General features: G+C 42.5%; 2 protein-coding genes across 3 annotated transcripts in view; one reads left to right on the top strand and one right to left on the bottom strand.

The window, feature by feature from the left end:
* LOC311601893 (F-box-like/WD repeat-containing protein TBL1X) overlaps window positions 1-6,641 on the top strand; it is a 166,828-nt gene extending 160,187 nt beyond the window's left edge. For both annotated transcript variants that reach the window (XM_084789650.1, XM_084789649.1), the window contains 3 exons: window positions 1,060-1,225; window positions 2,336-2,437; window positions 3,329-6,641. In XM_084789650.1, the coding sequence (XP_084645776.1) occupies window positions 1,060-1,225; window positions 2,336-2,437; window positions 3,329-3,355 (295 nt within the window). In that variant the 3' untranslated portion in view covers window positions 3,356-6,641. The remainder of the gene's footprint in view (window positions 1-1,059; window positions 1,226-2,335; window positions 2,438-3,328) is intronic.
* Window positions 6,642-15,649: 9,008 nt separating this feature from the next.
* On the bottom strand, window positions 15,650-20,578 carry LOC311601064 (claudin-34-like). Its single transcript, XM_084788387.1, has 3 exons — window positions 20,459-20,578; window positions 17,168-17,231; window positions 15,650-16,516 (listed from the first exon to the last, which is right to left on the bottom strand). The coding sequence occupies exon 3, from the start codon at window positions 16,492-16,494 to the stop codon at window positions 15,856-15,858; it is 639 nt and encodes a 212-aa protein (XP_084644513.1). The 5' UTR covers window positions 16,495-16,516; window positions 17,168-17,231; window positions 20,459-20,578; the 3' UTR covers window positions 15,650-15,855.
* Between the last annotated feature and the right edge of the window lie 7,064 nt (window positions 20,579-27,642).

Genomic DNA, 27,642 nt, shown 5'->3' with positions numbered 1-27,642 from the left:
GATCCCAAAGGAATATTTGGTTTCCAAAGAACAGTGGGAACAGTGTTCTGTGTTGTTCCAGAGGACTGCAGAGGAAATGACAGATAGGCAATTCTCTTCTAAGAAAGGAACTTCCTAGTAGTGGGGCAGGCAGCCTTTCCTGACAGTGAAAAACAGATTTGTGGGAAGTGTTCATTCCAAGGCTGTCTCCAAAGAAGAGATGGTAAGTGGTTCTCAGTTACACCTTGGTGGTAGATTACTTGCCTGACATACATATCACCACCAAAAATTTCAATGAAAACAAATTTAAACCACGTGCGCGCGCGCGCACACACACACACACACACACACACACACACTCACTCCAAACACTTAGTGCCTGAGCTAGGAGAACTCCAAGGCCTTAATTTTCTTTTTTCAATAATTACCCCAAAACCCAGTTACATTACAGTGATGCAGTGCTACACATAGCAGTCATTCTTAACGACTATGGAGATGCTTCCTGGTATCACATGCTACATATGAGGAGCCAACATACGTTATCCCTAACTCCCAAGAGCAAAAGGACACAGTGAGCCTTGTGAGACCCTATGGAGATACAGAAAGCCAGGTGATGACAGCCCTTTGATATGTACCATTCTTTTACATCTGAAAATAATCAAACTTTGTAGCCCTTGCAAATATGGTTGTATATGCACAAGTGATTGTACATGCACTTGTGGGTCTAGAGTTTCTCATGTGTAAGTACATCTTCACTCAACATTTTTTCAAGTATGGCTGGGTGGACTTAAATAATGGTGCTGTTTTAGAAAATCTGGTTGAATAGTCCACAGAAACTGGAAAAAGAAAGAAGCATAGAGGCAAAATGAAAAAGCCCCAGCCTGGCTCATGCAAGGTCCAGGATTTTGTCTGGTAGGAGCTTTACTTTTCTCTGGAGAGAAAAGGTTTGGTAGAGTCTTCTCCTGAAACAAATTCAAGTACATTTCAAATATAACTAAAAGATAGTTCACATAAGACACATCATAGAGATTGTGAATAACAAACCTGTTTCTGTGGTTGTTTTCCCTGTTGTCTTCCTAGTGCTTCATTTGATTCTACGGTTCGACTGTGGGATGTGGAGCGAGGGGTTTGCATCCACACACTGACCAAGCATCAGGAGCCTGTCTATAGTGTAGCGTTCAGCCCTGATGGGAAATATTTGGCCAGTGGATCCTTTGACAAGTGTGTCCATATCTGGAATACTCAGGTAATGTCTTGATTTCCTGGCTGAATCCTCCCTGAAAGGCATGTTCTCAGTTCCTGGGCTGCCAGGCGGGCTGGGGAATGAGTTATCTCAAGACAGAGTAAGTAGAACCTCCCCGTGAAGATTGTGCATTCTGTGTGTTCTGCTGTGCATACCTCAATGATAAAGGGCCTTGCCCACCTTCAAGCCTCAAGTATGTCCTCTGGACTCCTTCCATCTGACCTTGAGCCAGAACTCTCAGCTTGTCATCTTGGGAACATTCTCCTTTGGAGAATCCACACCTTCTGTTGTATTATCCTGCCAGGGACCACGCATCTATATCACACTGAAGGAAAAGCATGACCTAGTTCTGTCACCTTAGAAATGCTACCCTTTGTTGGAGAGTCCTGTAGGTGGCCTTTTATAAAAACTTACCAGGGGGACACTGTGGGACAACCAACTTGACCTATTCCCCTTGTCCACTGTGGTGCATTTCAGCACAAAGGAATACAAGGCTTGGAATTGTCATGTTTGACATATTAATGCATGTCTAATTGCTAGTGGGAGGGTTCCTTATGGTCACTCAAGTGCTCTAAGGAAGAGCCAGGAGAATGAGTTGTAGTTTGATAATAATCAGAATAGGAACTAGGTAGGGGCTAGAGCAGGTGGAAAGACCTCAGCCCAGGAGGCTGACCCAAGCCCTAGGAAAGAGACAAAAAAGGTTGGCTTAGTAAGGTATGCTCATACCCCAGCATCATAGAGGCTTAAGAACATCTTAGTGAAGCCACTCCGGAATGCAGGGAACATGGCTTAGTGGTACTAACACCCTGAGGCTCCAGATTTCAAATCCAGCACTAAGGGTAGAAAGAAAGGTCAAAGAGGGAGGTCATCATCTCATAGAAACCTGCTGTCTTTTGCTCCCTAGTGCTATGTGGCATTGCTGGGCATAGCCATGGCTTTAGCTAAAATTTGGTGGCAGTTCTTTGGATGGCAGTAGATTTATGCTTATGGGAACTCCTGTCACATCAGTGTACTTGAAAGCTTCTTTATCAAACAGAGGTTTATGGAGGAAGAGTTCCCCCTTTTATTGCTGTCATTTTGGGGGACTCCTCTGACGAATGCTTTGCTTTTCAGAGTGGAAGTCTCGTCCACAGCTACCGAGGCACAGGTGGCATATTTGAAGTGTGCTGGAATGCTCGAGGAGACAAAGTGGGTGCCAGTGCATCTGATGGCTCTGTAAGTGGTTCCTTTGGTCTGCTGGGAGTTAAGGGGTGCAGAGTAGCTGATCTCTGATCTAACACTAGGTTTTCTGAAAGGCCTTCTGAGGCTTCTCTGTCCTGCTCAGTACCACATACGTGTGTGCCTACATGAAGGAGACTTCTAAATTAAAAATAGCCTTCTCTTTGCCTCAGAGTGTCAGTTAACTTGATTGTTCTTACCTGCAGTGACTCTGCACACATGTGTACCCCAGGACGTAAGGGTGAACCTGGAGTCCTATGAGGTTGGTTGAGGGTGCCACTGACATGTCGCTGGTGGAGTCCTAGGATGCTGTTAAGCCTGTTATAATGTGCTGGACTCCCCACTATGGCCAAGAAATACCTGGCCATAAATAGCATTAGTATGTAGACTAAGGAACTTTTTCCTATTCTGTTGCCATGTGCATGTTCTGGCCAGACAGTGTCACAACAAGGCACAGCTTTTATCAGACAGGCCTTTTGGTTTCCGTGGATCTCACTGTGGTCCACTAGCATACAGAATGTTTAATTTGCCTCTGAACTTGAGGTTTCATTCTGCCCAATAAACTCGAGTCATTGCTGTGCCCTGAGATCTTTTGTTATCTACTCCACAATGTAAGCATCTAGTCTGTGACCCCTGCTGATATCTCACTTACTCTCTTGAGTTCCTGGAATGGTCCTTGGCCTGCCTTTTCCCTTCCCCTCTCTTTGCTGGGGTTTTGTTGCTTTAATATTCAGAAACTAGCCTGTTTCTAGAGTTTTTCTCTCTTTACTCTGTTCCATTAAACTTCACAAACATGCAGTTGGTGGCTAGACTGTCTTTGCCAGCATATGTTTGAAGGCACCTGATGTTACCCCTTAGAGTAACAAGACACTTTATCTTTCCTTCCAGGTCTGTGTTTTAGATCTCCGAAAGTAAACACAAAATGTAGAAAACAAAACCATTCTAATGGACCAGCAGTGAATGTGTGGGATTGCAGCATCCTTCCTATGATGGGCTCCAAACTGTGTGAACTTGACTTGTTCGAGTCTACTTGGAAATCACCTGTCCCTGGCCACAGGATTCTTTCCCCTCACCCCCCCAATCTCCATCCAGAAGTTTAAAACACAAATACAAAGTCATACACATGGTTGTATCACAGGAATATGTTTTCCACCTAGAATGTTCAGCTGGGGAAGGATGAAGCCATCAGCTACATGGTGCATGGTTTGGTTTCCATCCAGAACAGGCTCTAATGACTGAACAGGGAAGGAAGAACATAAAGCTGTGCCAAAAAATAAAGAAAAGGTTAAAGAAAAAAAAAGGAAAAATGCTGTGATAAACCAAAAGGGAGGAAAAACCTGCCCCTTATGGTATTTCCCTCCTATTAATTTGGATACTACAGTTGCTCTCCAAAAGACCAGTTTGTACCAATGAAATGTGTGACTTTGTAATCCCAACGCTGTATTTTCTAGAACCTTCTTTGGTGGTTTTTCTATCTGCTAAAATTCTGTGGTCTGGGGGCCTCCCACCTCAGATGAAAACTGTTTTTGGCTTATTCCTTCTGTCCTCCCTTGTTGCTCCCCACCCCTTCCTCTGATGTCCTTGCTCTGGCGTGGTCTCACTTGTAATGAAATCCTGCATAGATATGGCCACATGTGCACAGTGGATCTTTGATGGACAGCACTCTCCTTCCCTCTCGTCCCACCCCTACCTATTGCTTACTCTGTCCCTTTCTCATAGTTGCTTCACATTAGGTCCCAAAGGCACTTTCAGAGCATAGTAAGTGCTTTATGTAAGAAGGCAGGGAGGGGGACTTTTTACAGAAAAAAAAAGACTTATAAGAGAAAGAACCTGGAGTATTTTTTGAAAAAAAAATATTTTTATGTTAAAATGACTTTAAAATCCTGAAATGGCCATCAGACATAGAGAGTTTTGTGAAATTCATATTTAAGAGACTAAGAAGACACTGGCAGAGTCTGAGGTGTCTAATTACCCCTTTCCCTTCAGCTTCACAAAAGGCAGTTAGGAAAGCCGTGGATTGGGAAGCGTCCTATGGAAGAACGAGGGGATTGTTTTGGCAGCTGGTGGGGAAGAGCCCACTGGTTTGGCACCAAGCGCAATGCTGAGCTGTTTGGTGCACATTTACTTCAGCAGCCAATAAGAACATGGTGAAGAAGCCACCTGGTCAAGTGTGGTTCATGGCACCTGCCAGCTACATCTTTCTCACAACAGTGTAGCTACAGACGGGCACTTTATCAAGAGCATGCTTGGTAAATCTTGCAAAACCAACCCAAAGGCCTCAGTGTTACTCAGTCTCGTGAAGACAGCAAGTCTCAAGGGAGACTTTCAATCCTAAAAATGAATTATGACCCAGGTAGAATGTCACTTACCATTCTGCCGGCTTTCCAGTTTCTCTTACAGAAGATTAGGACAAAGATTTTTAAAAATGAGAAAAAAATGAGTTTTTTGTTTTGTTTTGTTTTTGTTTTTGACTTTTTAACTATTTTTTAAAAACAAAATAAGGCATTGTGTGCCTGGTAAAGTTTGTCATCATTGAATCAGGTGGCCTTTGTTTGTTTCTTATCATAACTTGACACTGACTTTTTTTTTTTTTTAGTTAGTAATGGGGGACGGACCAGAATGGGGCTGGGCCAAGTCAGTGGGGCTTCAAGTGGCAGTATGCAGGGTCCAGTCTACAGCTGAGGCAAGTGTTACTTAAAGTATCCATACATGGAGCCAAAAATCAACCAGCAGGAAGGGTCAGGTGCTCCCTATACAGCAGACAAATGTTAGGACCAACAGCATGAATCGGTCTCCACTTTGACATGTAAATTATATGAGCCCTCAAAATCCAAGTGTTGTGCTATTGAGTGGAGTGGTGAGTTTGGACTCTGGCACCTAAACATTTAGCAAAGACAGCCCGAGTTCTGTGGAGAGTTGGAGCATAGCAGATGCCTCTGCGTAAGTGGATATGAAGTTTCTTGCCCTGAGACTGCTTTAGCTTTAGAATATAATGTTGCAAGTCCAAATAAACCTTATCTTTGTTCCCCAAATAAAATTCTCTTCATCTCTACAGAAGATCAGCTGTTAAAAGTCAGCCTATTGTAAAGTATGACTTTTATTTGACAAGTTCCACATTGCTATATGATGTTGATGGGTAGATGGCACATAAGGGGTTCATCAGACAATCTGTGGGTGTCCAGGCTACACCCCCTAGATGAATCTAAGCCACATATGAATTATTATTTTGGAGCCAGTAGCTGTGAGACTAGGACAAAAAGGTTCAATCTACACAAGAAGAAATCTAAAGACCATTCACTTCCTGGTCTTGCAGCTAAACATGGATAGGAACTCAATGCTGGCCACACCAGGACCAAGCAGAAGAATGCAGCCCATACCCCTGAAAGTCCATCCCCATAAGACAGCTCAGTCTGCAGCTGTTGCTGAAGCGGCCAGCATTTGGACGCCATCATTTGCCCTGCTGTCATAGGGCAGGTGCATCATCTTTGTGGACAAGGGGTGGCCCATGTGTAATGCCGTTACCTAACATTGTTTATAACTCCTAAAACATTGTGAGGAATGGTTAGTCTTGTGACCAAATTCAACCTTGAAAGCAGTGTAGTCACATAGCAGCCTTTCCAGGTATTTTTCCTTGAGTTTGAAGTAACCACATACCATTCCCAGCACATCCAGGATGCTGCCTTTAGAGGACCGAAGGGCCAGATGGACATTTCAAGGTTCAACTCTCTGACCCTACTCAGCACCATAGGACTTGACTTTTTGTTCTGTCTGACTAAGAAATAGATCATGGAGCCAAGTGAAGTGCACTTTGTCACATGTAAGGATCTGCTTTGTTCCTTGTTGCTTTTCCCTTTTCAAACCTTTGTTCTACCTTTCCATTCTGTTTCTTGTCAAATGCATAAATGTCTGTTGTTCTGCAACTCACTGAAGTTTTGAATTCTGGCTTGTGCAGTTTTTATTGTCTGTGTCAGACGTACAGCCAGACATGGTCCTCTTTCAACATTTTCCACATTCTGTTAAGCACCATCAAAACTCCCCTCCCCTTCTGTCCTCTATCCCCCACTCCCACTCACCCCTCACGCTCTTCAAGAAGAAAAAAAAATCACCTTGTGTGTTGTAGCTCATTTGTTTCAAGAGAGAATCAACAGATCATATTCAGTGTCTTGAATAAATTGCTCTATTTTGATATTAGAGAACATAGTGACTGTGTTTTTCTTTTTGTTTGTTTCATCTTGCTTGGTATCTCTAATGTCTGCTGACAAATGAAGGCGAGAACAATGTGGATCAGTTGTTTCTGCGATAGGATACCTGACAAAACTTTAGAGAGGAAAGATTTATTTTTGGCTCTTGGTTTGAGAAGGCACAGTCCATCATGGTAGAGAGATTGTGATTGTCTTGGTCCCATCTGTGGTGGCAAGAGCATGAGGTGGGGTGTTTTATGTATCCATAGGTCAGTAAGCAAGCCTCACCTCTAAGTCAGCCACTTAGGCCACACAGCTTCCCACTGTGAGGCCATTATAGAAGGCAGGAAGCTATAAGGCCCCTGTGATTAAAGGGGGAGCTCTGAAGCTCACTTTAGCAAGGATGAAAATCCAGCATTCTTGACTCATGGGTAGATGTGAAGCTCCTTTGAGCAGAAGGTCTGTTTCTCCAGTGACAAGTGTCAGGCAGAGTATGATAGAGCAGAAAGGTCCCAGATCCTGTTGGGCTAAAGGTTGAGTAGTCCAGAATACCTTGTGCGGTGGTGGAACATTGGGTAATACCTCTTGGCTAGGGACTCCCTCCCACATTCAAGTTCTTTATCACAGTCCAGAATAGCCTTCTCTTTGGCCAAAATGGCCTGAAGTTGTTTTTGTCATAGGTACTAACTACCTAGGACATAAGGGGAAGATTTAAGGGGTCTTGTGCCCCCATGGATATGAGGCCCCCTGAAGTAATAGATAATAAAGTCTGATGCTCCCTGAATCAGAGGAACATGGCTTATGTGACCTTGGGTGTAAGGGGAAGTTGCCCTTCGTCAAAGAAAGTAGTTTTTATACTCGGAGAAGGGGTGTCTGGGTTCACATTAAGAGGGGAAGGAATGAGGCCAACTCTGACCCAGGAACAGTTCTGGTGGCCCTTTTATCAAATGGGGACTGTGTCTCTTGAAGAGTTGGATTGGATACAACCTTATCAAAGAGAAGTTCTGAGAACTTGGGAAAGGGCGTCATTGTTCAGTAAAGGTACCAGCAATACATTAGATTCCAGCAATTCCCAGTACCAAATACCCATACATTTCATGGAGTCTTTAGAAGACAAAGCAAACAACACTTAGAAACAAAGTGAATGGTTGTCCCAACCTTTGATGTGTCCTCAATAATTGTTTAGTTGTATAGATGTATGAATGAAAAATAGGAACATTTCATTCCTAGTGACCACTTTGAAGGCAGATGGCCAGGTTTTTCAACTTTGTGATTGAAACCAAGAATATTCTGAGCCCCCATATGTCTCAAGAGTATTTGCCAAGCTACCTCGCTAAGACAGGGATACTCTGACCATCTTCATTAGAAGGGAACAGGTGTGAGTTCATCACAAACATAAGAGGCTCTTAAAGCCTCTGTCATCAGAGGGATAGGACTAAAACCCCCTTGAACAGAGAGTACAGGTCTGAGGCCTCCAGACCTTGGACAAAAGTGGAGAGTCTGAAGTCCTCTTAGTCAAAGTGGGTAGATGTATTCTTATGTAGAGGGAATGGTGTTAGTGTCCCTCAGTCTGAGGTCCTTTTAGTGAGAAGGGAAATAAATGTCTGATGCCAGCTTACTGAGAAGGTGTGAGGGCCTCTTCACACAGAATGAATGTTTAAAACCCGCCTTGGGAAAGTAAGTACGGTCTGAGGCAGAATTTGGTCTAGGACGGGGTGTGATATTCCTCTAAGTAAGTGGGGAGCACTAAGGCCCCTTAGGAATAGAGGAGGCTGTGAGATCCTCTTGTGAGAGTGGGAAATTGAAGCTCAGTTGGGCCAAGATGAAGGTCTGAACACCCTTTGGCAGAGGGGGAAAGTCCCATACAGCCTTGGGTAGAAGGAAAATGGAAATGTACTCTATACCTTGTACCATGGAGTAAGTTCCTAGCACTGATTCAACAGGTTCCAAGTCCTCTTCACAGTTGAGAATATCCATCTACAGGAGCCCATTTGCCAGTCTTCAGCAGACTGTATGACTGTCACTGGCTAGATTGCCTCTTCTGGTTTGTGTTCATCTGTCGAGATATGGGCAGGCCTCTCTATTTCTCACAACTGGCTTAAAGGCACATAACTTGGAGGATAACTATTATAGTTAATTCCAGGTTTGTTCAGATAGAGAATCTCTTACAGCCCCATTGTCACAGTATTCAATGGAAGACCCCCTTGATCAGCAAGGGGAAGGTCTTAGGATACATCATTCAAAAGGGGAAAGTGTTAGGCAGAGTAGGACAGAGCAGGAAGGTGCGACACTTTCTTGAACAGAGGATGAATGCCCCACAGTCCATTGCACAATGTAGAACAGGATAGACACTCCCTCATCAGTTTCCAAATTTTCATTGAGATCTAAGAGCTCCATATTCCTGGGAACTCTGTTGTAGGACTAGCAGCAATTTGAGCATTCCTGTAAATGGCTCAATGGCAGTCCTTTGTTCTGTGTTCCCCTTAAGCTTATAATGGGCTGCATGGGTGTTGGTATGAACGATGGGGCCTCTCCACTTGCTATGGCCGATTTAAATGTACATGGCCTAGGTTCCACGCTAAGTTTTTTGCCTCTGTCCCATAGGATCTCAGTCCAGAGTTTTTTGAGGTCCCTTTGGGCACATTTGTATTTGCCTGGCCACCTAGTTCAGGAGTGGAAATTTTAAGGCCCTCTTAGTTGAAGGGGTAGATATGAGACTCCCATGGAAAGAAGGCTCTTATGCATCCTTGGTCATGGAGGGGGGGGGTGTCTGAGGCACCATTGAGCAGAGAGTAAAGGTCGGAAACACTTTGGTCACAGGGCCAGGTCAGTAGCCCACATCATCAGAGGGACATGTCTCAGGCCCTCCTTTTGCAGAAAGGAAATGCCTGAAGTCTCCTTGGTTAAAGGAGAAAGTACATAGGTTTCCCTTAGGCAAAACATGAAGGTTTTAGGTTCTCTTGGTTAGAGGGAGTAGGTGTAAGGTCCCTTTTGGCAAATGGGAAAGGTCTATTAAGGCCTCCTTAGTTAATAGAGTAGTTCTGAAGACCTGTTGTGCATAAATGGTACCTCTGACTCTGAGTCCCTTCGTAAGACAAGGTAGGTCTCAGGTTCTTTTTCAGCAGGGGAAGTTCTGAGGCCCCCATGGTGAGACAAAGTAAAGTCCCCTTGGAAAGAAGGCATAGGTTTGAGCTCTTCTCATTCAGAAAAAGAATGCTTGAGGCTCGATTGCACAAAGTAGAATATTCTGAAGCCCACTTGGTTATATGCGGCATATCTGAGGCCATCTTGTGCTGAAAGAAAGGTTCTGTGGCCCTCTTGTCTACCAGTGCAATGTATGAGGTCCCTTTGGTCAGTTCGATCAGGTATGAGTCCCTATTAAGAAGAAGTGAATCACAAGCTCCCTTGCTCAGACTGGTTAGATCTCTTGGCCTGTCGATCCTTTGTGGCATGTCTAGTGCTTGGCAGAAATCAAAGATCTGAATCCCCCACCCTCAGTTCTGAAAGTATAGGTCTGAGACCTCTCTGGTCCACTGGGGATGATCTGAGTCCCCCTTAGGGGGAAATAGGTCTGAGCTACCCTTGACCAGAAATGGAAGATCTAAATCCTTCCCTGATCAGATGAAGCATGTCTGAGGCCCCTTTGGCATCAATGGGAAAAGTCTGAAAACTGTGGAGTAGAAGGATAAGAACCTATGCCCCCTTAGTAAGAGAGAACAGGTCACAGACTCCTCCTCTTGCATAGGACACATGTAATGCCATATTAGGCAGAATGGGAAGATGCGAGGCCTCCATAGGCAGAAGAGATGGTCTGAGGTCTGAGGTCTCCTTGGGCAGAAGTTAAAAGTCTGACCCCTACCCTTAGAGGGGAAATTTCTGAGTGCTCCCCCTCAACATGGTCACCAAGAGCATGTCTGAGTCCCAGTTTGTTAGAAGGAGCAAGTCTGATGCTTCCATGTTCAGAGTGGGAAAATCTGAGACCCCTTTTATTACAGGAGCAGCTATATCTGATGCCAACTTTGTAAGAGTAGGAAAGCCCAAGGCCCTGCTAATTGGAAGAAGGTCTGAAGGCTCCTTGGCAACAGAAGATAAGTATCCATGTCCTATTTACCAGTGGGTCCTTCGAAGGCCACATTGGAAAATGTAGGGATATTTGTGGCCTCCTAGGTCAGAAGGAGCAAACTGGAGGCCCCTTTGTTTCTTATGGGAGGGATTGGTGCTCCCTAAGTAAGAGAGCAGATTTCAGCGCCCTCCCACCCTTTGAATCTTCCTTGGTTGGAAAAGGAAAATTCTATGCTACCTTGGTGAGGAACGTATCCCTTTTGAATGAAAGGTGGATGTTTGTGTCTCTCTTAATATATATGAGGTCTCCATGAACAGAGGTTGGTTTTGGCTCTCTAGGTACAATACTAGGTACTCTCAGATAACATTACTTAGAGGCCCCTATTACTAATAGGGGTTGTTGGGGGTGGCTATTGGGCAGAATGGGAAGCCCTGAGCCCCTCTTTTGCAGAAATGCAATGTTTGAATTTCCTTGGACAGAAAGAAAATGTCTCACAGCTTCCTTGCCTGGGGCCCCCTTTGGACAGATGTCATGGGTGTAAGGTTCCCTTGAGTCATGGTAGATCTTGTTTCAGCAGAGGGAAAAGAGCTGAGCTACCCCAGAAGCAAAGAAGAGTTGAATCCCTTTTGGTCTGATGGGGGAAGTTCTGAAGCCCCCTTATACAAGGGGCGGGGCAGGGATCAATGTCCTTTTGATATTAGAATTAGAATGCCTGGGATCTGCTTGGGGAGAGGGGAAATGGCTGAGGACATACATGAGAAGTGATATGTCTGAAGCCCTGTTGTACAGACGTGGATGACCGGAGAGCCCCCTGAGCAGGTGTATAGGTATAGAGACCCTTGAGCAGCTCTGGAAGGTTTCAGAGCTCCTTACACAGATGCGGAAGGTTTCTGAGCGGCTAGTGCAGATGCAAAAAGTATGTGGCCTCCCTGAGAGGTAGTGGCAGGATCATCTACTCTTTTTGGTAAGAAGGAAAGATACAAGTCCTGCCCCCCCCCCTTTGTAAGTAGATTTGAAGTCCCATTGGTCTAATGTGGGAAGCTCTGGAGCCACCTTGGTCAGAAAGAACATGTTTCTTTCTCTTTTTGGTAGAAATAAAACAATTAGCTACCTCTTTGGTAGATGATGAATGTCTTAGGCCCCCCTTCATGAAAGATGATTGAGCTGAGGCCTGCTTATGCAGACTTGAATGACCCCAGATGGCCTGAGATACAGAAGGGCTAAAGGCACTGGGGCATATGGAAAAAGTCACAGAGCCCTTTGAATATATATGGGAGTTTCAAAAGCCCCTTAAATAAATGGGAAAGATGCAAGAGCCCTTCTGTATATGTGAAAGTTCCTAAATCCACATTGGGCAGATGAGGAAAGAGCTAAATCCCCTTGTACAGATATTGCCAATCCCAAGTCACACTGAGTGGCAAAGGAAGGGCCTAGAGACCCGTGTGTGTGTGTGTGTGTGTGTGTGTGTGTGTGTGTGTGTGTGTGTGTGTGTGTAAGTTCAAGAACCATTTCAGCAGATGGTAAAGGTGCTAGAGCCTTTTGTGCGTAGGTAACTGGCCCCAGACAGAGCTCCTTGGGCTATAGGGTGGGTCACAGTGCCCCCTTGAGCAGATATCCTAGAGACCTTTTAATAATCTAATCTGAAAAATCACAACTTTTCTTTGGCACATGACATTGTTTTCTTCTTCAAACTACACTTTTTTTCCTCATTTTTACTTTTTCATTGTAGATCTGCATAAGAGTGATCAATAATAACCATGCTACGGACTATTTGTTATGTGATCTTGAAGTTTCCTCTGCCAAATTGGTTCATTCCCTTTTAATTTAACCCCAGGCAAGTTCTTGAGATACTGGAAGAATTTAGCCATATTATTTGCCAAAATATCACATTAATAGCTTCTATCCTAGTTGCTAGTAGAGTCCTTGCTCCCCTCTACAACTTCACAAGCTGGGCCTCCATTATGCCATTATTCTAAGCACTACTTTCTGGATCCTACTAGAATACTTGTTAAGCTCTGCTTACAACATTTAACTGTTTTTCTAATCCAGTTATAAAGTTTTTCACATTTCTCTAAAAACAATAAGGTCAGGTTCTTCACAGAAAAAAACCCACCTTTGGTACTAACAGAGAAGTATTAGTTATTTATCTGTTGGTATGATTCAATACCTTGACCACAAGCAACTTATAGAAGAGTTTATTGTGGCTTATGGTTCCAGAGGGAGAGTCCATAATGGTGGGGAAGGCATAACAAATACAAGAGGAAGCTGGCTGATCACATTTTCATGTGATATTCACATTTTCACACAGGCAACAGAGGGAAGGAACAGAAGTAGGACCTGACTGTTAAATCCTCAAAGCCCACCCTAAGGATTTACTTCTTCTAGCAAGGTTGCATCTCGTAGATGTTTTTAAACCTCCCCAAACTGGACTACACCTGTGGATGATTTGTTCAAATACATGACTCTGTGAAGTATATTTCTCATTCAAACCACTATGCACTTGTCTCTGGAGAATTCCAACTAATCTAGGTACAAAAATATATAAAAATTACAATGTTGAGGCTGTAATATGGTAAACTGGAGACTATAGAAGGAAAAAGAACTGTTAAAGACCATACATGATTGGTTGACTCGATAGAACTTATTTTCATGCTTGTGGAGAGTTGGAATGATGGATGTCTGGAGACAGATGATCTTGGGCAATGTTCAGATCCCTTACTAGTCATTTATTGCTCACTTCTTTTTGACCTAATATTTTTTCTTTGGCATGTACAAAGAGACCACTAGCTCCAACCAACCTCAAGTCAAAGATAATATACAAGGTCTATAGTAGAGATTTATTTTTTTACTTTGCTTTAAATCAGCTACTTGATGTTCTCACACATGTTTTTTTAAATGCCTTGCAGGTGGACCTCTATGAGTTTGAGGCCAGTCTGGTCTACAAAGTGAGTCCAGGATAGCCAAGGCTACACACAGAAACCCTGACTCTAAAAACAAAACAAACAAACAAAACCCCTTAAAAAGGCTACAAAATACCATAATCTATTACTTTCTTTTGTTGTGTAATAATAAAAACCTTGAGGATCATGGTATTTGAATCCATGTTTCCAGGAAATGATCACTCATATTTCATTCCATAATAGACTATCTCTTATTATTTTCAACATGAGAACTGTGTTGTGTCAATAATGCACATATACACTAAAACACATTATCTAAAAATTATTATATGTAGAAGGTCAGAGATACCTTAATTATGTATGTCAGGACAGTAATTAGGCTGCGCTTAGAGGTAAAATGATGTATAACTTTGTTTCTTTTAAAAGACTTTTTATTTTATGTATGAGTGCTCTATCTGCATGTATACCTTCAGGCCAGAAGAGGGCATCAGATGACATTACAGATGGTTGTGAGCCACCATGTGGTTGCTGGGAATTGAACTCAGGACCTCTGGAAGAACAGACAGTGCTCTTAACCACTGAGCCATCTCTTCAGCTCCTAACATTATGTTTCTAACACTCCCCTGTTCTAGACCTAAATGATACCCCTCATAAATCCACCTTACAACTTTGTTTAGTGAAAAAAAAAACAAAAGCAAAAAATAAAACAAACATTGTTTGTCTTTGACCTTGTTACAAATTACATCCTTTAGGCAATGTTGGAAAATAGGGGCAGTTTCTTAGCAACCTTTAGACATGTACATTGAAAGCCACCTACATCTCTATATTCCAGTGGTTCTCAACCTTCCTAATGCTGTCATCCTTGAATACAGTTCCTCATGTTGTGGTGACCCCCAACCATAATCCCTTTTGCTATTTCATAACTGTAGCTTTGCTACTGTTACGAGTTGTAATGTGAATATTTTTTGAAATAGAGGTTTGCCAAAGGGGTTGCGACTCACAGGTTAAGAATTGCTGCTATATACTCATTGTAAAAAATAATGAAAAAAGTAAATGATACTCCTTTGAGAACCTCACATAACCCTGTTGGGTGCACTCTTTCTCTCATATGGAGCACCTTTCTTTGTTTTTAATAAATGCAAATTTCTTCATATTTAATCCATCCTATAATTCACAAGCTTAAGGCCAGTTTGTGTGGCATACTAAGGCCCTATATCCAAACAAACAAAATAAAAAAGAAAATAAGGAGAGGATGAAGGAAAGGAACAGGGTCCTAGAGACAGTGTGGTTGGAGAGGAGGACCATACACGTTGCAAATGCATATTGCACCTTCTACTATAGCAGGCAGGACTTGGAGCTGTCATCTAACCACCATCCTTGTAACAAGACCCACAGGCTACCAAGAATGTGTGAGGTGTTTCACCAAAAACATGTGAGGAGCATGCTCACTGAGTTATGCGTACTACGATATGATCAAGGACAAATAGAGCCTTGAAGAAAGGGAGGGGAAACATCTCTACCAATATAAAGAGCTCAGCAGTATCATGGCTACCATGAGGAAAGAAGCCACTATTGACTGAGCCCTGATCTGCCTCTGTGCATAAAGAAAGCATTAGAGAACCAAGTGTCTTAAGTGTATGGATAAAACATATATGGCAGCCACATGTCATCAAAATATCCAATATTAAGGTGAGGGCCTTGATAAAAAGGATAGTTGTTAAGCCTTTAAAGACATAATATGGTCAGGCAAGAAATGCCCATTTTTAGAAAATAGTATTGTAGTGCATTGGCATGAAAGGATACATAAAATTGGAAAGACATTGGAAAAAAGAAAAATGGTTTAAATGGGATGAAGAAAGGAGGAATTGCAGAGTCCTGTACTCAGCATATAAGTGAGATTGAAAAACACCACAAAGATAGTATTATTGTGACAGGGGGAACAGGCCAGCTTTTGTTTTTACCTTAGATTCAAAGGGTGATGTGAGAGATGAATGAACTCTAACACTCATTTCCATGTATAGCCAATAGCAGTCAAAACTCAGATCTAACAAAGTCAGCGAGTGAACAAGAGTTTATTTAATGAAAGCCCATATTCCAACCAATGAAATGATGAAACAAGACAGAAATAGAAGGCCAACTAGGTCATTTTCTGTCGTGGGCTATTTAGGTATGATTTCAAAGTCCTTGGAAATTTATGTAAATGTCTTAAAATATTTGCTATAACCCCTTGAAATTGGGGATTTCAACGTGATGAAAGCTGTTAATGTATTTTCAAACTCCAGGAAACACTTCATTTTCCACAGGGTTAGTGTAAGAAACGAAAATAATGCCACTGCCTAAAAACAGGAGGGCAGCTAGACTTGCCACGACATTAGCAATTCCAATTCTCTGATGAGGTGGATATAAAGGCATTTGGAAAGATGGTGGGAAGGCAATTCCTGCTTCCTGGATGACAGAAAGGTAATTGCATAGTACAGCAAGGAGGACAAGGCTACTGGCTACGATGTTAAGCACAGCTGGAGTGATGAATGGATTGTATGTGACATTCTTCTGTTCTTTCCCTGTGTACACATTCTGAAGAGCAAGAATGGTAGCAACTGTCCCAATCAACCCAAGAATGTTGGCAATCAGTAACAAGTGTTGAATGATGTGAATATCTAAAGGGACAGAGTTGTCATGGTAGCTGTATTCGTGGCATCCTCTGGCATTGCCGGGCTTGCTGCTTTGGTTGTAAAGGCAGACTCTCCACATTCCTACAAAGGCTGCAGAATGCTCGGAGAACACAGTTTCATTTAAGTACCAGACTCGCCACTGCGGGAGGTCTGCAGAGATGCTGCAGAGAATACATGCTATGGATGCCAAAGCAAAACCTCCGACTTGGCAGTTGGCACTTTTGTTGAACAAGAACATGGTGACAGTCCACACAGGACCACTGCAAAGAAACACAATACAACATAAGGATGGCGTCCTTAGGGCTAGGACAGTGTTCCCTGGGACACCACTATCAGGAGGGAAGACTCGGTTATGTTTAAGAAAGTGGGGATATGCTGTTACAAGTGTGATCTTAGAAAACTCAGAGAAGGGCCATATTTACTAACAGCCTGACAGTGCTTACACCCTCTAACAGTTCCACTTCTGACTATTGGTCCAGATACACAACAACATTTGACCACAAATATTTACCCATATTGATGCTCATCATAGCACTATTTGTAACAGTGGTATGTTCAAGGCCAGCAGGGCTATATAATAAGCTCCTGTCTCTAAGAAAACCAACATATCTATCAATAAATGAATAAACAACTGAGGGGACTGGAGAGATGGCTCAGCAGTTAAGAGCACTAACTGCTCTTCCAAAGGACCCGGGTTCAATTCCCAGCACCCACATGGCAGCTCACAACTGTCTGTAACTCCAAGATCTGACACCTTCACAAAGACATACATGAAGGCAAACACTGATGCACACAAAATAAAAATAGATAAATTATTTTAAAAATAAACAAATGAATAATAAATTAATTTAAAACATAATAGATGATTATGTGATTCTGGAAAACATATACAGTTCTCTCCTGTATATTACCTGAAGCCAACTTCTTCACTGATCACATGTTAAATAGAAGACTACTGGGAATCAGAATGATAACCTAAAATGAAGAGAGAATAGTGAGCACATACTACAATATGATTATGATTAGTTAGTTAGTTTAGTCTATCATGAGGCCTGTTGGAAAGAAAAAAAAATGTATCTGGCTGGATAGTGGTGGCACATGCCTTTAATCCCAGCACTCGGGAGACAGAAGCAGGTGTATCTCTGCAAGTTCAAGGCCAGCCTGGTCTACAGAATGAGTTCCAAGACAGCCAAGGCTACACAGAGAAAGCCTGTTTCATGAAACTTTAAAAAAATAAATAAAAGATGTATCTGAATGTTAGGATTATGGTACCCCCTCCCATTTTAGGTTTAAAAATATCTATCACATTTTTTGTTGTTTGCTTAATGCTTTTGTTTTGTGCGGGCAGGGTCTGACTAGCATTCTGGACTTCTCACAAACTTACCATGTGGCCAAGCTTGGTTTCACACTCAAGGCAATTTGCCTGCCTCAAACTCCTAAGCCCTGGGATTGTAGGCCTGTGTGAGCTTTTTTATTATTGATTTTGTTTAGTGTTGCTTTCTTTTCTAAAGATGTATTTATTTTTATGTGCATTGCCATTTGTTGGGTACCCTGGAACTGGAGTTACAGACAGTTGTGAGCTGCCGTGTGGGTAATGAGATTGCTCTTAATCTCTAAGCCATCTTTCCATCCCTCTTTTTTTCAATTAAAAATTCTAAAATATTTTTGAAGTTTAGTATTATATTTACATAACTTGTACCCCTCCTCCCCTCGCAAGATCCTTCCATGTGACCTCATCCCTTTCAAATTAATAACTGAATTCAGTCTGTGAAGAATTTCAAGGAGTCTGGAGATTTTATTCAAAATACCACAAGTGGCTCTTTTACCTCTTTCTCGCTTCCTCTGTCTCTGTCTCTCTGTCTCTGTCTGTCTCTGTCTCTGTATATCTCTCTCTGTGTCTGTCTGTCTGTCTGTGTGTGTGTGTGTGTGTGTGTGTGTGTTTGTGGTACCCCTCTCCATTTCCTTCTCCCCCATGCTCATTTAATAAACTCCTCATCTAATATCAAAACAAAAACCAAATACCATGAGTGGGGCATGAGGGAGACAATGCTTAAGACTTGTACTGAAAATTTCTTGTAATAGCTAGGGAAATGTTCACAGAAACCATATTAATAAGCATCATCCTATAACTGAGAGTTCTAAATCAGTTGGTAGTAGAGATTGAAGCTAGGTAATCATGCAAACTAGGCAAGCCTGCTCCCACCGAATCATATTTCCAGCCTTTTAAATTTTTTTTGCTTTGAGATGGGGTCTTTAAAGCTACCCAGGTTGGGTCTAGATTTTTCTAAGTGGTTCAGGAAGACATGTCTTTGCCGCTGTTGGTCTGATATGGCATATGACCTAATTATGTAGACCATTGTACTGGCTGCTTTTATGTCAACTTAACACAAGCTAGAGTCATCAGAGAGGAAGGAAACTCAATTGAGAAAACGTGTCCATAAGATCTGTCTGTAAGGCATTTTCTTAATTAATGATCAACGAGAGAAGGCCTAGCACATTGTGGGTGGTGCCATCCCTGGGCTGGTGGTCCTGGATTCTATAAGACAGCAGGCTGAGCAAGCCATGTGAAGCAAGCCAGTAAGCAGCACCCCTCCAAGGCCTCTGCATCAGCTCCTGCCTCCAGGTTCCTCCTATCCTGTTTGTGTTCCTCTCCTGACTTCCTTTGGTATGAACAGCTATATAGAACTATAAGATGGGAAAAAAAACCTCTTTCCCAAACTTGCTTTCTGGTCATGGTGTTTTATTGCAGCAATAGTAACCCTAACTAAGGCCGCCATGCTGGTTTCAAACTTATGAGGTAGCCCAGAGTAGACTTAAACTGGCTTTCATTTTACCCATCATAAAGGCAGCATTGTGTTCAGCTGACATCAGCACAGAGTCAACAAACTAGCTGTGAATTCTATTGAGACCAGAAGAACCAGGAGGAGGGCTGCTTAGAATAAGCTATCATAAAGGCTATCACCAATCAGGGACATTCAGAGAGGTGTTAGTGTATTTAACAAACTGTTCTCTAGGGAGAAGCTTATACCAAGTGATGAAGATGTCCAAGTTGCACAAGTATCCTGGTTTTAGGGCAAGAAATCTAGGAGACAGAGTGGTGGGGCAAGAGAAAGCAACCATGGGGGGTTAATCTTATCACCAAGTTGGGAATTTGTGTCTTTCATACCATGATAACTGTTAAAAGATAAACATCAAGTGGCAACATCACAGCTCAAAGCTTCTGTGTGACCAAATAACTGAGAGAACACATTAAAGGGATAATTTTCGTGGTTTAGTTCCATTTCAGAGAGTCGAGTTCATAGTCCTGGCTGTGGTGAGTTAGGTGTGTAAGTTCATCAGGAAATCACTATGGTGATACCAGGAAGCAGAGGCTGCTCACCTCATGATAGAAAATAGAGAAAATGGGACCAGAGACCGCTGGAGAGATGGCTCAGAGATTAAGAGCACTTGTCTATTCTGCCAAAGTTCCTGAGTTCAATTCCCAGCAACCACATGGTGGCTCACAACCATCTATAATGAGATCTGGTGCCCTCTTCTGTCAGACAGGTGTACATGCAGGCAGAGCACAGTATACATAATAATAAATAAATTTTTAAAAGTAAAAACTTCAAAGGCACCTTCACTGGTATCTACTTGTTTCAGCTATGACTCAGGCGTTTACAACCTTCCACAACAGAGCTACTTGCTAGGGACAAAGGGTTCAACACAATGAGCTTTTTTTATGGGACAGACAACATCCAAATTATAATACTATCATAGAAGGTTAAATGTCCTGTGATTTCACTAAGGACTTCCCTGAGGCAGGCAACTCCAGATATGGATAGCACAGTGGGGATTGCTCCTTGACAGTGAGGAAGGAGAAATATTTAATGAGAAAAGCATTTCAGTTGGAGAAGATGGACAGTGCTGTCCTTTCCACAACACTGTGAGCCACAGACCTATACAATTAAAATAGCTAATAGTGTTTTGTTTTGCTTTGTTTTTTGAGACAGGTTTCTCTGTGTAGCCTTGGCTGTCCTGGACTGGATTTGTAGACCAGGCTGGCCTTGAACTCACAGGGATCCACCTGCCTCTGCCACCCAAGAGCTGGGATTAAAGGTGTATGCCAACACCACCCGGCCTAATAGTGGTTTTGATATGAATATTTAACCCCATTATGTTACTCAGACCATACAACAAAGACAGATAGGACATCTTCTAACCTGTGATGTTTTCTTCAAGTGAATCAGTGATCCACAAGGTGACAGAATGAGCAGCTAGCTGTGGCGGATGAGAACACAGCTCCCCTCACGTGTCCTTCAAGTCTTGTGGCTGGCTTCACAGTAACCAGTGAGCTCTTGGCGCACTGCTGGACTGGCTCAGAGTTCTGAGTCCTTTATTATGTCATCAAGTGCCAACTCTTAGTGACCTCATCATTCAAGTAGCAGCCATTAAAGAGCCCAGTGATACCTTTGGAGGCTATCCATACAAGGCTTTCAGTTGTGTTTGCCATGTGCTTTTTTGTGTAGCCTTTGTGTGATAGGGTGCATTTACTAGTGTGCCTCCCTGCTTATGGTCAAGACCCATTTTGTTAATTCAAACCAGCGTGATGCTCTTCACTTTGTTCCTTCTCTTTGAGGCCTAGTTTCTAACCCTGTCATTGGAGGTAGTGACACTACCTTGTACCAATACAAATGGTAGCAGAGGTGGCATCAAGACACTAAGAAAGATCTCAGTTAATTCCTCAGAAGTGGCCAGGCATTATGGCACATGCCTTTAATCTCAGCATTTGGGAGGCAGAGGCAGGCAGATCTTTGTGAGTTTGAGGCCAGCCTGGTCTACAAATCAAGTTCCAGGACAGCCAGGGCTATTGCACAGAGAAACCTTATCTCAATAAAACAAAACGAAACAAAATTCATAAGAAATATGCACTAAGATACAGATGTGTGGAATAACCAGTGAGATTAGAGCTTTCATGAAAGGGAAAAGTCCTAAAACATATTGAGAAAATTCTTTTAGGAAATCATTATAGATCCTAGTGTGGCATGCCCACAGCTATGACAGTCATCTTCATTACTGAGCTGGTGCTATTTTACCTTCTAGGGACGCATGTCTAGTCACAAGGATGAGACAAAGGACACATGGCATAGTGAGTGCAGCGTGGACCAGTGGTTGAATCTACACATTTCTTAGTTAAGTCAATAATTTGGACTATGCTCTGCTGAGATTTTGTTGTTGTTGTTACATAGGATAGATTTGGTGACAATTAATACAACCTGTGCCTCTCACAGTTGGCTGACTATAAGTTAAAAACATAAGATGAGTAGTAATGTTTATTCAAATTACTTAAGAATTAGTTACAAGTTGGGCCCAGTAGCGCACCTCTGTAATCCCAGCATTCAGGGAGGCAGAGGCAAGTTGATTGCTGTGAGTTCGAGGTCAGCCTGGTCTCCAAAGAGAGCCCAGGACAGCCAAGGCTACACAGAGGAACCTTGTCTTAAAAGACAAAACAAAACAAAAAAATCTCTTGGAGCTGGAGAGATGGCTCAGAGGTTAAGAGCACTGGCTGCTCTTCCAGAGGTCCTGAGTTCACTTCCCAGCAACCACATGGTGGCTCTATAATTAGATCCGGTGTCCTCTTCTGGCATGCAGGTGTACATGCAAACAGAACACTGTATACATAATACACAAATAAAGCCTTTTAAAAATTAGTCACATGGTTAGGAGGTTCTTTCTCTCCCTCTATTTTCCTTCTTTCTTGTTCCTCCTCTTCTTCCTCCCTCTTCTCCTGACCCCATTCCTCCTCCTCTATTTATTTATTTTTGCACAGTGCCTTGCTGTATAGCTCAGGCTGGCATTGAATTCTCAGCAACACTTTTCTCTGAGTCTCTCAAGGCAAGTGTGTGGTACAAAACCTAGTTTAAGATATTCTTATTTGGGGCTGGAGAGATGGCTCATCTATAATGAGATCTGCTGTGCAGACATATGTGTATACATAATAGATTTCTTTATTTATTGTGTATATAATGTTGCATCTGCATATACAACGGTAGGTCAGAAGAAGGCATCGTATCACATTACAGATGGTTGTGAGCTACCAAGTGGTTGCTGGGAAGTGAACTCAGGGCCTCTGGAAGAGCAGCCAGTGCTCTTAACCTCTGAGCCGTCTCTCCAGCCCCAAATGGTTTTTTTGTTTTGTTTTTTAAGATATTATCTTTTTTTTTTCTGGAGGCTGTTGCTAGGATCTTGAACCCAGCAAGTCATGCTCATATCTTCTTCCCTTGAACTATCTACCCAGGTTTGCTGCTATTTTGGTTATTTTCAAAAAAGCTGCAATATATGAAGTAAAGACATTCTCTGTTCATTCTACTTGACACAGTTATTTTGTAAAAGTCAAACAGAAGGAGCTGTTGATAAGTAGCAAATGTCAAGCATGAAGTCTGTACACATTTGCCAGGATGGAATGCAGGGTGAAACCACAAACAAGCCTGCTACATACAGAGAGTTCCACAGCTGTGCCATAACCTGTGAATGCCTAGGACTGACCATTATTACCACCAGACTGTTTCTTCTTTTTCCTCTTTAAGGTTATAATTACAGCCTTTCTTCCCTCCATTTAATCCCTCCAAACAATCTTATATACCCTTCCTGATTCTTTTTCTAATTCAGGGCCTTTTTTCATTCATTTTTATTGCATATATACATGTGTGTGTGTGTGTGTGTGTGTGTGTGTGTGTGTGTGTTTTCAGGACTGATCATTTGATATTGGATAACCAAGTGGCATGTTCTTCCTTGGGGAAGACTGTTTTCCAGATCTCAATATTCCTTAGTTGTTTGTAGTTTTCTGTGTAAGGTTGAGCCTGATGGGCTTTCCCCATCCACGGAGTCACGTCTATTATTGGAGACTTTATTGTGCTCATGCTAAGGCAGTCCATGTTGGTGAGACTTTATGTGTGTAGATTCTTGCTTCCAACTAACCAGATATAGAGCAGCAGGAAAGCGGGAAGTGGCAGACAGATTCTAATGTGTGTGTGTTTCACTGAAAGCATGCTAGAGCACTAGTTATTGGATAAGAAAAAGACCCAAAACATCATGGAAAGTCCAGGTACAGAAAAAAAACCAACAACCCTTGCTTTATTCACATTTTACACACATATTGTTAAAAGTATTACAACACTGTATTTGGAAGAAAATAATTACTGGTAAATAGCTTGGTATAAATCCATCTTCACCTTTCCTAACATGACTCATGTTGACAGCAAAGGCTAGCCAGCTGGGAACAGGAAGAGGCTACAGTAGCAGAGCATAAACTTTGCGAAATAGGAGGAGCTTCATTTAATAGGAACTCACACATTTGCAAACACTTTCAACAAACCTACATTGAAAGCTGCTAACGAGGTCATCTATGGTCCACACTACTAAAGCTTGCCCATCAGGTCTCAACTCTACAGAGAGCTCTATTGTCTTCAGTAGAGCCTTTGGAGCTAACCTTGTCTACTCTGGCCCAGCAAGTATGGCTTTTGGTCCTTTAAGATCACTGTGTGGAAGTGTAAGTCAATGAATTTCAAAGACAGTCTTTCATGGGGTTCGTATTGCCTTCAACTAAACTGAAAACACAAATAAATGTCTATTTTCCATCACAGAAAAAAATTTACATAGCATAAATCTAAGGCCTCTCTCATGCTATCCATCCACTTCATTAATGAGCTACATCCTCAGGCTCAAAGTATTAAATTTATTTTTTAAAAAAAGTAATAAATGAAATAAAAGTTAGCAGAGGCAGGCGGATCTCTGTGAGTTCAAGGCCAGCCTGGTATACAAAGCGAGTCTGAGACAGCCGAGGCTACATGGAGAAACCCTGTCTTAAAAAACCGAAAGAAAGAAAGAAAGAAAGACTTTTAAATGGCTTATGCCATTGGGTAAGGTAAGTGCTAGTGTTTATCAGTCCATGTGAAGAAGGTGAAGGCATTCTGGAGATGATGCCTAGTGATGACTCCACAGAGATGGGAATGTGTGCAATTCTCTACTGACACACACCTAAAATGTGGAAGGAGGAGGGAGCTCTGTGGCACAATGCTTGTGGAACATGAAGTTCCATCCCCAGAAGTACAAAGGAAAAAGTGAAAGTTGATAAATTTTATGCTATGTACATGTTTCTGTAACTGTTCAATTAAAAAAAAACAAATTTAAGGCCTTGTGGTGGCTTGCGTAAGAATGCCCCCCATAGGCTCATGAATGATTAGTTATCAGGGTCTGATGCTCCTTGGAAGCCCTGGATGGATGGCCTTGATGGGATAGGTGTGGTCTTGTTGAAGGAATTGTCACTGAGTGTGGGCTTTGGACTTTCAAGGGCCCAAGCCAGACCCAGTGGCTCTCTCTTCCTGCTTCTTCAGATCCCAATGTAGAACTCTCAGCTACCATGTCTACCTGCATGCCACCATGTTCCCCCACTATGAGGATAATAGACTAACTCTCTGGAACTGTAATCAAGCCGCAGTTAAATGTTTTCCTTTAGAAAGGTTGCTGTGGTCATGGTGTCTCTTCACAGCAATAGAACACTCACAAAGACAGGCCTCCCACATACTAGGCATATACTAGATTACATCCACAAGCCAAAAGTGCTAAATATTTGTGCTGTGCTTTATTTTTGGAGGGGGGAAATTTTGTGATCCTTCTTCTTCAACTTGAATGCTAGGATTATAGGTGTGTACCCCTATGTCTTGGTTACTTTTCTACTCCTGTGATGAGAGACCATGACCAAGGCAACTTATAGAAAAGCTTATTGGGGGATTACAGTTTCAGAGGGTAAACATATCCATACCCGTAAGTAGGAGGCAAAGAAAGAGCTAACTGGGAATGTAGAAGCTTTTGAAACCTCAAAGTCCACCACCAGTAACACACTTTGCCCCAATATTCTCAAACAGTTGAACCAACTAGGGGCCAAGCATTCAAATCTATGAGCCCATGAGAGCCACTCTCATTCCCACTATCACATTTCACTTGCGGGCCATAGGCTCATTGCCATATATGCAAAATGGATTTAGTCTAATGTCAGAAGTCCTCAGAATCTTTCCTAGTCACAACACTATTTAAAAGTCCAAAGCCTCTTCTGAGATTCAAGACAATCTCTTCATTGTACTCTCCTGTAAAATAAAAAAAAAAAAAGCAGATCACATACTTGCAGCATACAGTGGCTCAGAGTATACCTTGCCATTCCAAAAGGAACGAATTATGGTTTTCAACTAAATACTGGGCCAAAGTCAGACCAAAACCCTTCAGGGAACACGCCAAATCCTTTAGCTCCATGTTCAAAGTCAGAGTGTTTAGACGGCTCTGTCCTTCCAGCTTCGCTGACCGCAATACACTTCTCTCACTTAAACTTGTTCCGTTCCCTGTCTGCAGCTGTCCTTGGCTGGTATCCCATGCCTCTAGCATCTACAGCATCTACAGTCTCCAAAGCAATCTAAGCTTCTCCTCCACAGTTTCATGCAATAGTCTCTCTGGGCCTTCGTGCAGGGACTCCTCTGCCACATGTCTGGCATCAGTGGCTATGATGACTATTCTTGGTTATCACAATGACTACATCTAGAATGAACTACAATCCAGAAATGGAGAGCACACCTGTGAGAGACTACGTTTGCTTGGTTTGAAGTGGATGAATGTACTTCTAGTAGTCCAGACATTGAGGTGGGTGGATACACCTTTATTCTGGGCCACACCTTCTGCTGGAAGCCTATATAACAACATGGAAGGAGGAAGCTTTTGCTCTTTGCTTGCCTGCTTTGGCCTTGCTAGCTTACTCATTCCTTCACTGGCATTGGAGCCCACTTCTTTGGGATTCCATCATATACTGAAGACGAGTAGAGATATCTAGCCTTGTAGACTGAGCAGCTACTAATTCTTGGACTTTCCCCAGCTGTTGTTGGATTAGTTGGACTGCAGCCTGTAAGACATTCCAATAAATCCCCTTTACTTACACACACACATACAGAGAGAGAGAGAGAGAAAGAGAGAGAGAGAGAGAGAGAGAGAGAGAGAGAGAGAGAGAGAGAGAGAGCAGGCAGACAGAGAGAGACAGAGAGACAGAGAGAGACAGACAGAGAGAGACACAGAGAGACACACAGAGAGAGACAGAGAGAGACACAGAGAGACAGAGCAGAGACAGAGACAGAGAGACAGAGAAAGACTGAGAAACAGAGATAGAGAAAGAAAGAGAGGAGAGAGAGACAGACAGGCAGACAGACAGAGAGACAGACAGACAGAGACAGACAGAGAGACAGAGAGACAGAGAAAGACTGAGAAACAGAGTGAGAGAGAGAGAGAGAGAGAGAGAGAGAGAGAGAGAGAGAAAGAGAGAGAGAGAGAGAGAGATTGTAGAAAGTCTGTTACTCTAGAGAGCTCTGATTAATACAGATTTTGGTACCAGCAGTGGTTCTAGAACAACAGAAGTATAAGGATGAATCTCTTAAGTATCTGGAACAGGTTTTCCAATTTGGCAACATCTACAATTACTAAAACCTCTCCAGTCACTCCTTCTTCTGGGAACTTGAAGAGTACTAGATCATAAACATAAGGAGATAAATGCATCATTTGATTCTCCTGATTCACTAAATGTGAGTGGCAATGGATTTGGTGACCCTGTATATGAAACCTCTGACAGTTTGGAGGAAAATAATGTTGTTGGCTTGTTGCTCTTAGCATCTCTGGGTAAATTGATAAAGCATAGGAATGAGCTCCATGCTAAAACTGATCAACTTCTGGCCTCTGAGAGTACCATGAAGGACAACAAAGAACTTAGTGATAAAATAGACAAGCTCCAGATACACATAATCAGTCTAAAAGTTTCTAAGTGTTCCCTGACGAAGAATCTTCTCTCCAGAAGCCACGGAGTTCAAGTTGTGGAAAATCAAACAGATGCCCTCGTTATAAGGTTGGCTGAATTACAGCAAAAATTCAAGTCCTAGTGTCAGAGGGTGTCAGCAGATAAATTGAGGGCATTGATTTGGTAAAGAACTGGGGGCCTATAACTTGGCATGAGGATGGGTAGTAAGACACTTGAGCTGAGTACTTTGAACTCTCAGATTCTCAAGGGTTTATCTCATCTAGGAAGTAGTACCCTCAGCCCCACCCCTTAAAATATTGCCCTTTTCACCTTTGACTGAGGAAATTAATCCTTCATTGTCTGCAAAACCAGCAGTGACTTTCTCTGAAGGAAGTGCCAGGCAAGACAATACTGTTGTCCCTCAGAGCCCAACAATCATTGCCTCTGGACCACAATCAAACTCAAGGCAAAGCAGGCCTATAAAGAGGCGGTAGGAAGTGTTTTCCACGAGGAGGTAGCTACCCTACTAAAGAGCTGAATGAGTTTGCCAATTCATTCAAGCAGAAGTCTGGGGAGTGTATGTGG

The sequence above is a fragment of the Acomys minous genome, assembly GCF_964271855.1.
Source record: "Acomys minous genome assembly, chromosome: 7".
Classification (NCBI taxonomy): Eukaryota; Metazoa; Chordata; class Mammalia; order Rodentia; family Muridae; genus Acomys; species Acomys minous.
The sequence above is the reverse complement of the archived record's forward strand: the minus strand, read 5'-3'. Positions and strand labels throughout refer to the sequence as shown.

Bases quoted from the DNA above. Each gene is read 5' to 3' on its own strand.
- LOC311601064 (XM_084788387.1), bottom strand. From the start codon at position 16,494: ATGTTCTTGTTCAACAAAAGTGCCAACTGCCAAGTCGGAGGTTTTGCT.